We start from the raw sequence: 17,429 nt of genomic DNA on the forward strand, positions 1-17,429 counted from the left end.
GTATGTAGAAGTAATGTAATCAGTATTATATGCTTCAGTGGAGTACATCTACATATTGTATATGATCTGGTAAGTAGGAGAATCAAGGAAAACTAGAACAGAAAAAGAATCACTGACCAACTGAAAAGCACAGTTTATCATCTGTATCAGAAAACATGGATGAAGTAAGGCAGGCAGCTAGCTCTTCATTTAATCAGCTAGTATTTACTCCCTTCCCGACTCACTCTTCAGACTTTAAAACCGCTCAAACCTAAATGTCTTTTCCTCTCCTGCTCCTGTCTTCCAGGACGAGCCAACCACTGGTCTGCTCTGATTGGTGCGTCCCACTCCAGAGGCTACGTGTTGTGGGAGTACGGAGGCTATGCCAGCGAGGGAGTCCGTCAGGTCGCTGAGCTCGGCTCCCCCATCAAGATGGAAGGAGAGATTCGACAGAAGGTATGGCTGACATCAAATGGAGCCAGGTCTTCTGTCTCTCCATTTTTTATATAACAGAACTATTTTCTTGTCTTTTTCTCAGTGGCAGTAAAGACTGAGACCATAAAGAGTGAAAAAAGAACTGAATGCAAGAAAAAAAAAGAAAAAGAACTCACTCTCTAACTGCAGCCTTTATCAGTGCATACAGAGTGTAGATACAGTATAATCATGATTGTGCCCTACTATTTGTTGAGGGCTATACAACATACTGTGAGGTTAATGACAGGCTGAGGCAATAAGAGTCTGAAATGACACACACACACAGGCACACTAATTTCCCTCTGTCAAAATCCAGCTGATTGTGCAATGCAGTGAAATTCGCATTTCCACATCGGGCAAAGCATTTACATAGAGACACAGGGCGTCTTCAGACTCATACCCATTCATTATCCTTCTAATGAAAGCAAATGTATATTGACATTTGTGGTGCTGGACCCAGCTTGAAATGAAATTCCTGTGGAAAACTTCAGCAAACTTCTTGCGAACTGTGCCTTTAGGGCATCAGATATTTTTAGAAGGCATGGATAGCACCCTGAGAAAGTGGGCTGTTGCCTCAGCTCCTCAGGAGTGTTTGTGTGTGTGAAACATGGTACGGACAGAAAAGAGTGCATAGCAGAGCATAGCTGAGAGCTGTGTTGCGCATACTCTGTGTGTGTGTGTGTGTGTGTGTGTGTGCGTGTGTGTGTGTGTAGGTGAGTTAAATACTTACATGTGAAATCCACTTTAGGGTTGGGCAATATGATGATATATACCATGAAATCTGTCTACCATCTGAGATTTTTTGATACCATTGATACTGTGGTATGTAGCAATTCCCTTAAAGTTATAATCCTTAATATTTTCATCATATCAAATCCCATTTTTGATATTATTTATCAGTTTATTCTGCTCTAGTTATTTACACTGATTAGTTTCCTCTCTCTATAATAGTTTGAATTGTTAGTTGCGGAGTCTGCCATTCCCGCGCTGCATTTAAATGGTGTGCACATACACAGAGGATTTGCAGGAAATGCAACACACACTTACTGAACAGAACACAAAAGACCAGAGCCGGTGCACGTTATTAGTGCAAATTTTCATCCTGGCTGAGCAACAGGGGAAAAGAAAACGACCATCTGCAAGTCAAAAGTGTTGTTTTGAACAGAACTATGGGACTTGTATTAAGATGTTGTAACATTATCACCAGTAACCACAGGCGTCACCTTAAAACTTGAATTTCCATTGTCTGTGCCATCACATAGAGCTGATTTTTGTTGTGTCTTAATAAGGAGGATTGCCTAAATCAGAGAGAATATCAGTGAAGGTCCCTTATATGTTTTTGGTCTTAAGGACAGAATTACTCAGTTTTCTCTGGAAAAAGGCAAAAAACTACATTGGGATCAGAATTAACTGACAGTAGTAACTAAAAGTGTTAAAGGTGATGGACTGCATATAGCGGTTTTGTACCGAAGCATTTTCTATAATGTGCGTTTCATTCAACAACACACACAAACACTCACTGCGGTCCTGACCATCAGGAGAATTTAAGTTCATTATCTTGCTCAAGGACACATAACGTGGACAAGAAGATCCAGGGATCACCAATTAATGGATGCCCCGCTCTACTCTACTCTACTCCACTCTACTCTACTATACTACCACTAACCCTAACCATAGCTGTACATAGAGTATATTGTAATTTACACAACGTGTGTGTTGTTGATGTGTGCTGGTTCGACTGAGGCCTCCAGTATATGGCTGTCTCTGTGCGTCCTCTTTCTGCCACACTCTGTCTCTCACTGTGGGCACTGAAAGGTGTGTCCTGGCCATTTGTGGGGGAACAATAGTGTGTTGTTAGTGGGCTGTCAGTCTGGTGTGTGCCTGTCAGTTTGGGTTTGGACTGTTGTGTGGAGACATTAGAGGCTGACGGACAGCCCTAACTCCTCTCTTGGCTGGCTCTGTCTGTCTCTGGGGCTAATAACTACCCTGACACAATGGAAACTTCAGCCTGCTTCATAGCGGAATGAGATAGCTTGATTGTGTACTGTAGACTGGAATGTTAGCTATTGAGCTGTAGAATGAAACAGCTCGATTGTACACTGTTCAGTGGAATGTCAGCTATTGAGTTGTTGGAGTCTTAAAACTTTTTTACCCATGAATCAAAAAGGTTTTGTGTCTTGCGCTCTGTCCCATTCACATGGCAAAATATAGATCCCACAATACGTTTAGTGTCTCATCCTTGAAGAAGAAATGGTGGATGGCCATAGTAGGCTGGCATATTTTTTTCAATGTACCGAGGCAGTATCGACCCATAATACCCCAAAATACCCCCCAATTTTTTATTACTAAATGTTGATTATCCTTTTGATCAACTGATTAGTCGTTTAGTCTATAAAACATCTGCAAATAGTCAAACAAACCCTGATGAAAAAGTTTCCAGAGCCCAATGGGACATCTCAAAATTTTTAGGTTTGTCAGACCAACAGTACTAAAAATATTGAAAAATACTAAATTTGAAGAAGAAAAAAAAAGGCAAAATCACCTCATTTAAAAAACTGGAACCAGTGAATGTTTGACCACTTTGGGGAAACAAGCCGTTAACACAACAATATACAGTCCCCTTTAAAATTTGATAAGGCAAATTTGTTAGGAAACTGTTATTAACTGTTATTTACATATCAAGCAACACTGATACGCTGGAACAACACTGATAAAAGCTGTGAGACCAAACCAAACAATAAAGTCTTACAACCAGTACAATGAGCCAAAAGACACTAAAACGCTTCATAGAGCTGAGAGGAACTGCAAGTCAGGTGATATTTCTCTGTGGGTTTGACACTACGAGTGACGCCTTCCATGTTATATAGTCATCAGACCCTATTTTGATATATAAAATATTGATTAGAGCAGTAAAGTAAAGGAGTAGGTCCTGTAGTAGAGTAGAGGACCTTTATTGAAATATTTAATATAAGTCAATAGTTCTCATTGTTAAATCTAATGACAACTTGAAATGTTAAATGCTGCAGTTTAAGTGTATTACTGTAATTTCCAGTATTATTGTTTCCTTCAGTTAATATTAATATTCATGTTCGTACACATGCACACACTTTGTAGATACCTTGTAGATACAAAATTTTTCTTTTTTTTCCAGAGATATTAAAGTTATCTTTACAAGGTTTAGACACAAGCAAACTAAATCACACACATACACTCCCATCTTTTCAATTCTCTGGAGCGTCTAAGTTCAGACTGGGTGAACATCGAAGTGGCTGCTGTAAAGGTGGGAAGCCGACATGGGTCAGTAATCCCTGTCTTAGCTGAGAATCCCAACCATCCAGAGGAGCAATCAGCTGTGGTGATGTGTGGACAAAGCCTTAAGACCAACCTCTCCAGCCCAGCGCCGACCTCCGCTCCCCTAACTAACACAGGCCTAAGCCCGGCACAAGACAGGCAGACTGGCAGACAGAGATGCAGACAGGCAGGCAGGGAAGACGAGACCTTAGAGCTCTCGCTGTGATGATGTGAGTACAAGCCAGAACATCTCTGTCAGAGAGGTGCTTCTTCAAACTGTCAGTGCTGAAAGACATAATGTTCAGAAAGTCATTCACAGCATTTGATAACCAATCAGAAATTACACACAGGTTTCTTTTAGAAGCAAATATTTATATGCTATATAGATGTTGACACAACAGTGTGCTCCATCTTACTGGTGTAAACCCAACAAGCACCAAGGTGAAAGTTGAATTGCTGCTGCATGCATTACTTTGCTAAATCATGACCTAAGTCTATAACGTCCTGCTTGTTAGTGTTTATGTTAACCTTGGCCATCATGCCGTCCATCAAACACTCCCCGCTAAGCATGTGAGCACAAAGGCCCACTGGACAGGGCCCGACATGCGTGAGCTTGTTGAAAATATGTGTGATAAAGCTCGTTTTGAAAACCTCCAGGCACACATAAGCTCATACTGCAGCACGTACAGCGCATTGCTGCACACCAGCTGAGAGTCACAGCTCGGACTGCTTTCTGAAAATGGATCTCTCTCTAAACCCTGGCACCCACTGACTTAGCAGCGTTCAGCAACAGGTTGAAACGTGCCAAGATCCTGAAGTGCCTCTGTCAGTTCACTGAAGCTGTCAGAATAAGGTGCACATGCTTTATCAACAACTAGAGCTGCAAGATGAGGAGCACAGTCATTAAGTTTAGAGGAATAGATGGACATGTTTATTCACTTTCTTGTAAAGAGTTTGATGAGATCAATACCACTCCCATGCCAACAACTAGTTGTGATTTTATGTTCTGAAATGATTTCTTAGCCGGTTTTGTCTTTACTCTTAGGTTGCCAGGCAATTGCTGAGAAATATTTCCAGCACGTAACGCTGTAAAACATGTTGTTTTTCCACTTTGGTTCTTGTATAGATCAAACAAACTAGATGTAACATGTTAATCAGTGAGCTTTAGAGGTGCTGGTAGGTGGATTATTTTTTTTATGTGGGCAGGTGGTTTGTGTTTATACCAAAAGAGAAATCTGTCTCCTGTTAAGTCCAAAGTTGTATTATTTACAGTACATGTAGTGTCGTCTTAGCTGGCTTGTTAGCATTACCCACTAGTAAACTCACACTCAGGAATCTGCTGGTTTTGTTCAGACTTGGAGGGCGGGTGACCTCTCAAGGGCTAACGGTGAGCTAGTTTGGAAGTTTGTTAAACTCTTTTTTTAAATTCTATACAAGGAAAACAGAGATGTGATGTGTAGTGGATTTTGAGTTATTTAGAGGCACTTTTAATTTAGCTGGGCTTTGTAACAACAGTGATGTAACAAATTAATTTTACTGTTGAGTAATTAATAATCTAATTTGTTTTTTAATGAGTTGTACTTAATGTGTAATTGATTACAGGTTTCCAGTAATTTGCCCAACACTGCTTTAAGCAGAACCAAGCTAGCTGTTTCCCCCTTACAGTCTTTATGCTAAGCTAGGCTAATTGCCTGCTGGCTCTATCTTCATGCTGTTCTTAGCATACTGACTTAAATGTATTAATCATGATCATTATTAATTATTAATTTTTTATTTAGGTAACATTTGAACTCAAAAAAACATATCAGAAACTCAAGACGCTCATCAGCAAGACATTTCTCCATTCTCTGTTAAAGAGCGGCTGAGATTGACATTAAAATGAGAATTGCTGGTCAACCTTAAAGATCAGTCTTAAGTGAGTCTGGTCAGGTTAGGCTAACACGTTGTTGCTAACTTTGGGGCTAGGGCCCTTCGTTAGACGAGTATTTTCTCGATCTTGAAGAGCTGCAGCATTTATTAACTGACACACTGTAGTCTGTACTGTACATTAACTCTCACATTGACAACTTACTGCTAACCTTTTCCTCTGCTCCACTCGCATTCATGTCACTTTTCTGCCGCTCACGATGCACTCGCTCAACTACACACTCACTACACACACAAACACATGTTACGCACTGCCTTAACGGAGCTACGCTACTATTATAACAGTACCTTTCACGTAGATGTCCTTTGAAGAACAAAGAGATGTAGGATGACTCAAAACAATTCCACAATCACATAGGCTGTTACTGTGCTCGCACAGTGTGCGAGTGAAAATCATTAGTAGTCCATTGATATTAATGATCGTGTGAAAGCAGCAGTGCTCACAGTTTTGCAGTGGCTGTGTGCCGCTGCTGAATGAATATAGGGGAAACACTGGTATGTGTGTATGTACTGCATTCTTATTCTCGCGCTTCTCTTTTTTCAACTTTTTCTTGTTGTTCAGCAACATACAGGAACTCCTCAGCTGCATTCAGACTGAAAACGGTCCTGTGTAAAACAATAAGGGGCTGTGTTGGTGTGTACTTTATGCCAGTGAGACAATGAAATGCGATCCAGCAAGTCCAGTTCAAACAGATTATTGCGTTCAAAGGCTCATCAGAAAAATCAGGCACAGCGGTTTGCAGTATTAACAGACTGGAATTTACATTTATGGAAAGTTAACACGCTGCAACTCTGTTTACTATTGTGCACATGTGAAATCTATCTGTATCCGCAGACCCTTGAAAAAATGTATGGAACCACTTGCATGTCCACAGCTGTCCATGGAGACGTAATGAGGAAAGCATGAATTAGCCTTAGGTGTGTAACAGACTGTTCAGGAATAGTAACCTTCTTCAGATGCTACTATAAATTTCTCTCAACTGATCTGCTTATAGATAACATGAAAACCTGATGATATTTTGTTTTTATCCAGCAGAAGCCAACTTGTGTGATACCTTATATTGTAATATATACAGCGCACACCGTAAATACTGTTAGCTTTTATTTAGTGAAGGAAAATTGACTGAGATCATTTTGAACTGAAGTCTCAGTAGGTTAAGAACAACACAAATTTGTGTCCTTTTGTCCAGGAAACTAAAAGTATCTTTTTAATGTCACCGCTCTTACTCAAGAAACAAAATTACACAGCTCATCTAATTATTGATTGCTTGGAAATGTCATATGCAGCCTAGATTGTATAACAATGACACGAGTGGAGGTTGTAAAATGTGAAGAGCTGCTGGCCAAGGTGTAAATCCTCAACCTTTTTAATGCCACAGCGCACTGACAGAGGACAAAAAAAAATCTGTAGCTACCTAATTATTACCCTGTGAAATGCCACGTGCTCTCAGCCAGGTGTGATTACACTGAGATCAGACACCAAAATGTCAAGAGCTGCTGGCCAACAAGCCGTTTGTATCAACTTTAAAGGGGAGAAGTGTGATCACAGGCCCAGTCAATAACATTTTAATGAAGTTAATGCAATTCTCTGCCTCCGCAGTGATTTCCACATCCAAAATATCAAGGTCTACTGGAGCTGGCTCGCTCCACCATGCACTCTAGCTCACCTCTAAAAGGATTTGTCAATTGGGTTTCTCTTCTTTCCGCATGTATTGCTCAGCAGGCGCTTCAGGGTTAATGTCTGTCATGGCTACAGCTGTTGAGAAGGTGCCATGCCAATGGTCCTACGGCCCATTATCTTGAAAACAAAAGTCCACTGCTCCGAAGGATTCTTTCTCTGAAAATACACACTCTCCCTTAGAGTGCCCTAAATATCTTAGTGTATTTCGATGTGCAAACGCGAAGATACCATTTATAAAATGTTTGCTTTTTAGCGCATGTGGTGCATACCAACCCTAACCCAAAAGTCGACAGAGGTAGCCTAATTGCAACGCCTAACCTAACTTTCAGTCCAATGGGATATTTTTCGAACTATTGTGGTCTCGGAATAATGGGTCTTCGGACCAATGGGCAGTCCCCGTTGTGAAAAGCCATTTGACATGTGATTCCTTTGTGTGGAAGCTTAAAAACTGGCTCAGTTTTTAGCACTGGAGTAAACGGTGAGCAGCTCACCTTTTCCTTTTTAGAAAAAGAGAGACAAAGGAAGTAGGAGTATAAAGACAGGTCGACACACAGTCACAGATTTCCCTCCAAACACTGCCCTGAGCCACAGGCATGGCCTTATATTGCCCTGGGCTAGTGCCTATCAGGCCTCTCTGGGGAAAGCAGCAGCTGATATGTCCTCTGTACAAAGTGGCGCTTCTTTCCATTACAAAGTCTCAGTATGACAAAAAGTTTGACTGTTAGAGATGTGTCGCTGTGACCTTCTCTGTGCCTGGAGAGATCAGTCATGTGGAGAGATGCACCTATGGGTTTCTGTTGGTTTGAGGCCACTGCACTTACACAACCTTCTTCTCCACAGATGATATGAAAGTATTTTTGTGCAAAGTTTTTTGTATGGCTACACTAATGTTCTTTATCAACGCCTTCCTTCTTTCTTTCCCTGCTTCTTAACTTTCTAATTCTCTTACATGCCTTACTTTTGTTGCACCAGTTGTTTCCCCATTTATATTTACTTTCCTCCTTTTAATTCTCTAACACCCTTCCCCCCCCGCCTCCTTCCTTCTTTCTTGTTACTTCCTACTTGTTTTACTTTTCTCCTATCTTTTCTTCAATCTGTCTATTTCCTTTCTGTTATCCTTCTTTCCTCTCCCATGAATTTAGACCATAAATCTGAATTGTTTTCCTTCCAAGAACCACTAATTTTAGCTCACTGGCCAAGACATAACTTTACTGAAATGCAACATGCTGCTTATTAGTGCAACAGGTCAAGCAATTAAATTACCTTTTTCCATTCCTCTTTCCACCCTTCCACCTTTTTTTCTTTGCCCGCATGCCCTGCATGATTCTTGTCTTCCCTCCTTTCTTCTTTCCCTTCACGAATACCGGAAACATCTTTTTACTCATGCTCTTGAGCATATCAGTTTTCCTGCTCATTTTTCTGCCTCCCCCAATTCTCTTTCTCATTCTTTCTTCTGGTTGTGTTTTTTTTTATTCTTCTCTTCTTCTGTTTTGAAAAGACTTATTCCAGACAAAATTGTCAGAGAAGGGTGGAGGGTGAGATGAAGGAGAGAAGGCAGGGTGGGAGAAGAGGAGCGCTATCCTTCACTTTTATCTCTCTACTCGAAACACTTCACAGGAAATTGCTGCAGACATGCCACAGAAAGGCAGACAGGAAAGCACACACACACACATACACACACACCACTCCCTACATCTTTATTGCTTCCCGTAGAAGTCCGGATCGCACCACTGAATAGAGAAAGAGAACACAAGGCGCTCCGAGAGCGCTCCAGAGCCTCCTCCCATTCCTTTCTCATGGCTGACACCTGTCAGATTAAGAGCGAAGGAAGTAATGCTAAGTGATGTACTTTCTCTTTCTCTGAGTGTATCCTTGTGTACATGTTCACAAACCGTCACTGCTTTCCAAGATGTTTTGTCAAGCCGTCACAGCGTCTACACTTCACCGAGAGAAATGTTTTTGTAGCGCTGCTCAAAATGCCTCAGCAGGGAAATTTTCTCTCTGTCAGGTTTGGTAGTTAGCCAGAATCGCTGTTCGACATGTGTGCAGTGAAGAGGAGTAGAGGAAAGATTCAACTCTAGACTCCACAGCTCTGTCTCCCTCCAACTATATCTGCATTTCACACTCTGAGTGGAAGTCCTTTTGACTATAGTGATGCATTTTCTCTCACTGTCTAACTAACTAACTAATAACTTCTGCAATGTTTTTTTTCTTTTTATCATGCAATATGTATGCGTACAATTAAAGCTGTCTGAAATCTGATTTAATTTTATTTGGCATACAGAAGTGCAAATTTTTTAAGACTTGAAAACACATTTTTATTCTGTTTTAGGCAAATGTCATTTAGTCATTTGTTTTTGTTTTAGTCAACAAAACCTTAAGATTTTTTTTGTATAGTTTTTCATAAAATATTAGTCTTGTTTACATCATGCAATTTCAATTTTTATATCCTCTAAACATTCTCAAGCTACAGTTGCCAGCAGGGCCGTTATGCAGTCAATTCTTTTGAGGGTGCACAGTTTCACAATGCATATGTTAATATTCACACCAAAACCAAGTTGTTACCAGTAATTCTCTGGTTTGGCTTCTATGTTTATGATCAAACCGCCTCCCTATCAATAATTATCTACAACTAACTCACAATTATGAACACTATATTTTACATTTAATAGTAATATTGAACAAGAAAAAGGCTTTAAACTCAGGGGTAACGTTAGCTAGTCAGAACTGTTGATTATTTAATGTAAAGTAAATTTAAAGTAAAGAAAGCTCACAAACATTTAGCTACTGTTTTTACTGACACTATTTAGCTATTGACATTTTGTAAAAAAATCTCCTTATGTCCATCCTGTTTTGTAGGACACATTTCAGTGCTGCAAATTTGTTTTGACAAAAACAATACTTTAGCTCCTAATAATAGCAAATGACAACAAGCTAACACTAATGTTAATTAACTTGCTGTCGTTTTTGCTCACGTGCTACCTGTACTCTCCACTGCAGAAGAAAATCTGTATTCACTCTCTTGTTAAATAAAATACTATTCACTGCCTGGCTTTAGTTTGAGATGAGCAGCAAACTCACAGATAGCCTATAAACACAAAAATAGATAACATAACTAAAAGTAATGCTAACATTACATTTGCTGGCTTTGGTAATGTTACATTACGTTAGCTTAACATCTGCTATGTTTATTTTATCTCATGTACAGGTAACATTAGCAAACATTACAGCAGAAACATTACTTAAATGCAACATGCTGCTTGTTAAATGTATTTTTTGAAATTTTTTTTTTTTTTTTCATATATAGGTATGTTTTTCATAGGTTACAGTTTATTTGGTTTTAATTTAATTTTTGTCAGAAAAAGGTTGTCAATGAGTTTTTGTTAACATGTCTGCCTGCTCTAACTTTCAAATGGATTTTTTCATTTAGAAACCTGGGGGTGGGTATCATACTGCATTAATACAATTTAATTTTAATCTCTAATAAAAAAACTCAGGTGAATATTATACAATAGTAATTACTTGTTGTGAGTACACAGTGTCTATGTCACATCATGTTGTCCCTTTGGGAAAGCGGAAGTGATAGGCAGCTTGTCAAGCTTTCATAAATAGGCTAGTGACACACTGATGCCAACAGCGTTTCTTGATGGAAACATGGGGAATAATTTTATTTTCATTCCGTGCTTGTTATGCTTCACAGAATGACTCCCATCTTGATAGCTATTGGTTGGGAGGTGTCTTGAGGAATTCACATGGCTGCCTTACACAAACATGATGCCTCACACTTCTCTCTGCCTCAAGGCATCTCCTTTTTAATCAGATACATATCATCTTCGATAAAAACTGAATAGAATATATTAACCCCAGATCTCTATTGAAGATCATGCTCTGTTTGTTTATATATGTAGTTCACACATGTATTTGGCACATCTTATGCATTTCACAACCATAATCACAGACACATGCATGTATGTGCTGTACACACACTTTATTAGGCCTTGGGGTGATTTGACAGTGTTTGCCAAGCTGGTCATCTAGCAGGTTGCTATGATGGGTGTTGTCAGCTGTATTATATTTGGACTTAATGTTGTAGGTGCCTGAGCAGTGGAGCAAATGCAACCCCATTATTTATTAAGGGCAGCAAAGTTATGGTTTTGCTACCCAACTTTGTGTCTCTCTAAATAAACATCATCATACAGTCCCGGCAATCAGGTGATTATATTTAAGCAGCACGTATCAATGATTATTTTCCTATTTTCAGCAACTGACAAAAACAAGGAATAAAAAAATTTTTGGACCATTTTTGGACCACCCTTTGAGTTGGTTCAGTTGAACCTGTCGCTGATTGATCAGAGCAGACTGACAGCACAGTGAGAGACAGACAGACAGAGCGGAGCTTTTCCTCACTCCATGAAAGTGTCTGAATGAACAAACAGTCAAATGTTCCAGCAGTGGAAAGTGACTTATTTAAACTTCTATAGACTACTTCTTTTTAGTTTCAGTTTTAGTAAGATTTTGGATGGCATTATTTTTAAATATGAGGACGCTCCTTTCATTCACCCACTCTGCTTTCATTACTTTGATTATTCTCTCATACAGGTTAAATGAAAGAAGCGAGTTTACTCTAAGGATGGTTTGGCAGTAAGGTCTAGTCCTCGACTAAAATGGCCCTTTTAAGTCTTGAGGAGCAAAAGTCACCTTAGTTGTACATGAAAATAGTCCTTGATTTGAGATGTTGATTAAAATGATCAGCTTTGATGTTATGATTATTCATTCCTGTATAACATTACAGGTGGGATTGGAATTAGATAGTTGTTGTGAGGCCATTTCATTCATCCAAATTGTTTGTACTTTGTTGCAATTGTTAGACATTCATTTCCTGTCCTGATCCACCCAATTATATACTGCATTCTTGGTTTTCATAACACCCACAATCTAACTAATATAGTGCAGGTGGCTGTTTCTTGATTTAATCCAAGAGGTTAGGTGGTGTAGAAATTACAGCCCCCCAATTATGTATCTTTCCAAATTTGCTCCCCCATTTTAAAACATGACCAGGCGCCTGTGCTTAACTTCACTTGTCTCCAAGAGCGAGAGGTGGGTGGAAAATGAGAGACGGCTCAGCCCAGTGCTGGCTTTGTGTGTGTGTCAGTGTGTGCGTGTGCCTTTTCCTCTGTGTGTATCTTTGTGATTTGTGCACACGTGGGAGTAGTATTATGTAGGGGTATCTTGAGTTCTCGCTTTGAATGTGTGTACATTGAGAGGTAGTTAAGCCAGGGAGCAGCTGATGACATTGGGACATGTGCGCACACACACACACACACACAAACACACACACACACACAAATACACACATTGCATTCACAGAGTTAGTCCTCGGGGGATTTTTGGGAAGCTTTTGGCGGCTGACAGACGGACAGAGTCTCACAACTGACTCTAATTGGCTGGGAGTTTCAGGAGGGAGACAACTGGACAAATGAAGCAGAGGATGAAGACAGTGACAGCCAGGATACATCCTCTATTGTTTTAAAGATTATTTAATTTCATTCTCTCTCTTACGCCTCAGCTTTCAAGCACCAATTAATGACTGTGTGACTGATGTTACTTCCAGCCTCATCACTGTGCAAGAAAACTAAGAGTCTACAGCCACAGTGGCTCTGTGAGGCTGTAGGTATAGGTACAGCGGTGCTTTGAGCCAAATGCTGACATCAGTATGCTAACCACATCCAAGGTTTAAGGTTTACTATAATCATCATCCTAGTTTAGCATTTTAGCATGCCAATATTTGCTAATTAGCACTAAACATGAACTACACCTGAGGCTGATGGGAATGTCATTAGTTTTGCAAGTACTAGTCGTAAAGTATTGGAGGAATGGACATTTTTACCAGTAGATAATGCTAGGTGAAAAGTTAAGATGAATGTCTACAAAATTACATGGAAATCCATCTAAAAGTTATTTCAGATTTTTCGGTTTAAACCAAAGTGGTGGATCAGCCGACCAACCACTAGGCAGACCAACATTGCTCTCCCTAGTGCCATGCTGTTAGCATGCAAAAAATTATAGTGAACATTTAATACAGACCTGTTATTGTAACATTAAGGCATTGAAGGTGGTATGGTCTAAAGGCCTTTTCATGCTAAAAGTAACATTTTAGCGGTGCTTATTACAAAGGTGTTTTTTGTTTGTTTGGTGGTTTTTTTGGGTTTTTTTTTTTTTTTTTACCAAGGCTGGTTTCCCAACATTAGTATGCTTTTTTTTGTCAAATCATTAATTTTAGTCCAATGTTTCAGCTTGTTAAGTTGTGTAGTTTTGTTTGTTCTCCACATGGTTACCATCTGTTAAACGGGTTACATTAGTTACACTAATTACCTCCTAAATCCTGCCCCGTCACTGTGAAAAGAGTCACAAGCCTAGTAAACAGTATAACTTTCTGTGGTGATATATGATGTTTTTGATGTAGTGATGTTGGTGCAGATCATCAGCTCATTCAGTCATAGTGGAAACAGATATTCATTGTCAAGTTGTTACCTCTTTTTTCATTAACTTTTTTGTTAATAAACTTCTTTGCATGGACTCTTATAGTACAGCTTTCCTGCTATAGTGTTGCCTTCTTCAACATCTCCTTCACAAAGGAGCGCTACACTATTGTTTCAGGGGGGTTTGTACTCTACACATTTGAATTTTCTCTTCTGTTCTTTTCCTTCCCTAGTAATAAGCTTTGGAGAAATTACAGATTATAAAGGAATAGAGTTTTGATTGTCATTAAAAAATTCTCTTAAATTATAGAAACTAACACAAAGAATTGTATTTGATTGTGATTCTGAGATCACAGATATTTTGAATACCTCTTTAGAATCAATTTCAGAAGCCTGACCTGGACTGATTCTTTAGTACATGTGTAATATATACTGTAGTCATTTTGATTTTGTTTGATTAAGAAAACTATCACAGGATCTTAACATTAATATTCTAGGAGTAATAATAACTGGGAGCTTGGCTGATAGTTAAAATTAAATATCCATGTTTGTTGTTTGTGTGAAATGAAAAATTAAAAAAGGTACTTCATAGAAAAAATGTTGTTACCACAGGTTTATTTTATATTGACTGTCCTTAAGAGTATAACACTGAGAACATGAACGTCACAAGGCCATGATGATTCATTAGAAGCAGAAAAATATTTTTTTCTTCATTTTTCTTCATCTTACCTTTAAATGGCAGCATGGTGTATTCAACTTAATAACATTAGAAAAATATATATCTATGTAAAATATGTATTTTGATTAACAGAAAATACACTTCCCCTGGTGTATCTGTAAAGCAGAAAGGAAGTTTTCTCTTACAAAGCATTGCAATATTTGGCCTCTCTTCCACTGGTTCTTATATAAACAGCACAATGTCCTTGGCCTGGCAAACCCATTAATACTGTTTGTCGCTGAAAATGTTTCACTTAATACGTACTATGTCTCTGTTTTAATGAACACATGTCAAATGGAAGAACTTAGTATGTGATCAGTGCAGTCAACAATGTATGTTTCTTTGCAATTATATGATATTTGATTGCTGCTTTAATGGAAACATTAAGGGCAAAGATACCATAAATTACTGCAAAGGCATAAAGCGAATGCACAAAGGGGGGTGAGGTGAGGAGGCTTCCTGTTGTGAAATGAAAACAGTCATTACAAATCAAGGACTATTTTAATGCACAACTCAGAGGGTGACTTTAGCTCCTCAAGATTTAAAAGGGACTTTTTAGCCAAGGACTAGACCTTGCTGCAAAACCACCAGAGTAAACATGTGCCTCTCATTGACCCTGTATAAGGAAATGAGAGAAGAATCATAATAATAAAAGCAGGGTGCAGAGAGGCTGGATGAAAGGAGAGATCACTGCACGGAGTATTTTAAAACAATTCCGTCCAAAGTCTGAATAAAAATGAAACTAAAACAAAGTAGTCTATAGAAGTCTAAATAAGTCACTTTCCACTGCTGAACATTTGACTGTTTGTTAATTCAGACACTTTTACGTGGTGAGGAAAAGCTCTGATCTGTCTGTCTGTCTATCTCTCGCTGTGCTGTCAGTCTGCTCTGATCGATCAGCGACAGGTTCGACTGAACCAACTCAAAGGGTGGTCCAAAAATGTCTGATTTTTTTATTACTTGTTTTTGTCAGTTGCTGAGAATAGTAAAATAGTCATTGATATAGGCTGCTTAAATTCAATCACCTGAATGTGTATTGTAATAAGTTTATTTTTTAAAAAACACAAAAAGTGGGGTAGCAAAACCATAACTTTGCCCTCCCTAATTGAATAATGGGGATTCAGTTGCTCCACTTGTTCCATTGCTCAGGCACCTATGGCCATATATTATATAAAGCTTCAAAGATACAAGATTCTCAGTAAAGATACACCCATTTGACATTCATGGTTCCCAGAGGATGATTCCTAATGACTTTGTTGATCCCCTGAATTTAACAACTATTGGATTGATAGTCATAAAATTTTGTACAGACTTTCATGCCCCCCTCAGGATGAATTGTAATAAAGTTGGGTTATGACCAAATACCTGGAAAAGTAATAACACTCCCTTCAAACTTTATGTTTAGTGCTAATTAACAAATGTTAGCAAGCTAACATGCTAAACTAAGATGGTGACCATGGTAAACATGACCTGCTATGCATAAGCGTGTCATGAACATCTTAGCATGCCGATGTTAGCATTTAAATCAAAGCACCGCTGTGCCTGAGTACAGCCTCACAGAGTCATTAGCGTGACTGTAGACTCTTAGTCTTGTTTATTCTCCAGATTGAAACATGTTCTGTTTGCCCAAATTAAATTCTGGTGTCTGGTATGCAGACCCCCGAAGGAGAGACAAATCCCAGCATCAAAAGTCAAAAGCAAACTGTCGTAAACAGTTCTGCTCACTGCAGAACTAGAGAGACAGCTGGACTCACTGACATGAGATATTTCTCTCCTTCACCTCCTTTGGTATAAAGCAGCACACACCAGCTACTGTGCAGTTTGTGGACATCAACACAGAGTTTTCGGTGCTAAAGTTCAAGTCAGGGAACTGAAATTCATCAGTTTACTGCCATATAAAGCAATATAATATAATAATTATATAATACAATATATAAAGGCATATAAAATGTTGTCAGTAAAGCTTTAAAATGCTTTCAGTATAGGACCCCTTTGACCACTACAGACAAATATTCTTATTTTTAGACAGATTTCTATTTTATTTTTCTATTTATAGGAGGATATTAGTTGCAATGGACTAAGACTGTTAAGCCTACCAGTTTACAACTCAATTACATAGTGGTGTTAGACAGGATGATGACATCTCTGGTAGCACATCTCATGCCTCTGTCTTTCTTTCATCATAATGTTGAAAGGCTTTAACACTTCACTTTGTAGTGGGACTTCACTTAGGCTCAATGCTCAGATGCACTGAGGGAATTTTTGCTTTCACAAGTCATAGTTGTATCACATTCTCTTTACTGTGAAGATGACTGCTGGTTCTAAAGTGCCTTTTATTCCATAATTTGCCCACATTTTAATTTCTTAATGCCTTATGTGATACCTCAGCTGTCTGTTGAGTTATCTGATGTCAAATACGACATCCCATTCTTTTTTTGATATTCTGCTCATGATCCTACTGATCCTATGAATTGATCGTTATTTTTTTACTGGCCACAATGAAAGTCTGTCTGTAAAGATAATGTGACAGCAAAAACAAATGGATACACCAATGATGTATAAGTGATGAATTAGACTAATAGAATTGTGGTTGTTATAACTCTTGCCCAGTCATAAATGTTTAATAAGGTATTACAAAATGCATGGCACTGACAGAAAGTGGTGTCCAGAATGGATCGTTTTTACTTGGGGCTAAAGATCCCCTGTCAGCAAATCAATGGAGGAGATTGAGGCTGTAGCGAGACAGTTTGTTAGGCTGGCTGGCACCGCAGGGCCTGTCTTGTCCTTGGCGTGTCTTACTTTGTTTTATTTTGTTTGGTCATTTTACTTCTCTGTCAGGGTTTTCTTTTCTATTTTTGGAAAGAAGGGTGGTAAAGGGGAT

The 17,429-nt window shown here is 38.9% G+C and overlaps 1 protein-coding gene across 3 annotated transcripts in view; it reads left to right on the forward strand.

Moving 5' to 3' along the window:
- Positions 1-17,429, forward strand: part of spon1b (spondin 1b) — a 97,367-nt gene that overhangs the window by 36,070 nt on the left and 43,868 nt on the right. For all 3 annotated transcript variants that reach the window (XM_067588892.1, XM_067588893.1, XM_067588894.1), the window contains one exon: positions 287-435. In XM_067588892.1, the coding sequence (XP_067444993.1) occupies positions 287-435 (149 nt within the window). The remainder of the gene's footprint in view (positions 1-286; positions 436-17,429) is intronic.

The sequence above is a fragment of the Thunnus thynnus genome, chromosome 5 (assembly GCF_963924715.1).
Source record: "Thunnus thynnus chromosome 5, fThuThy2.1, whole genome shotgun sequence".
NCBI lineage: Eukaryota > Metazoa > Chordata > Actinopteri > Scombriformes > Scombridae > Thunnus > Thunnus thynnus.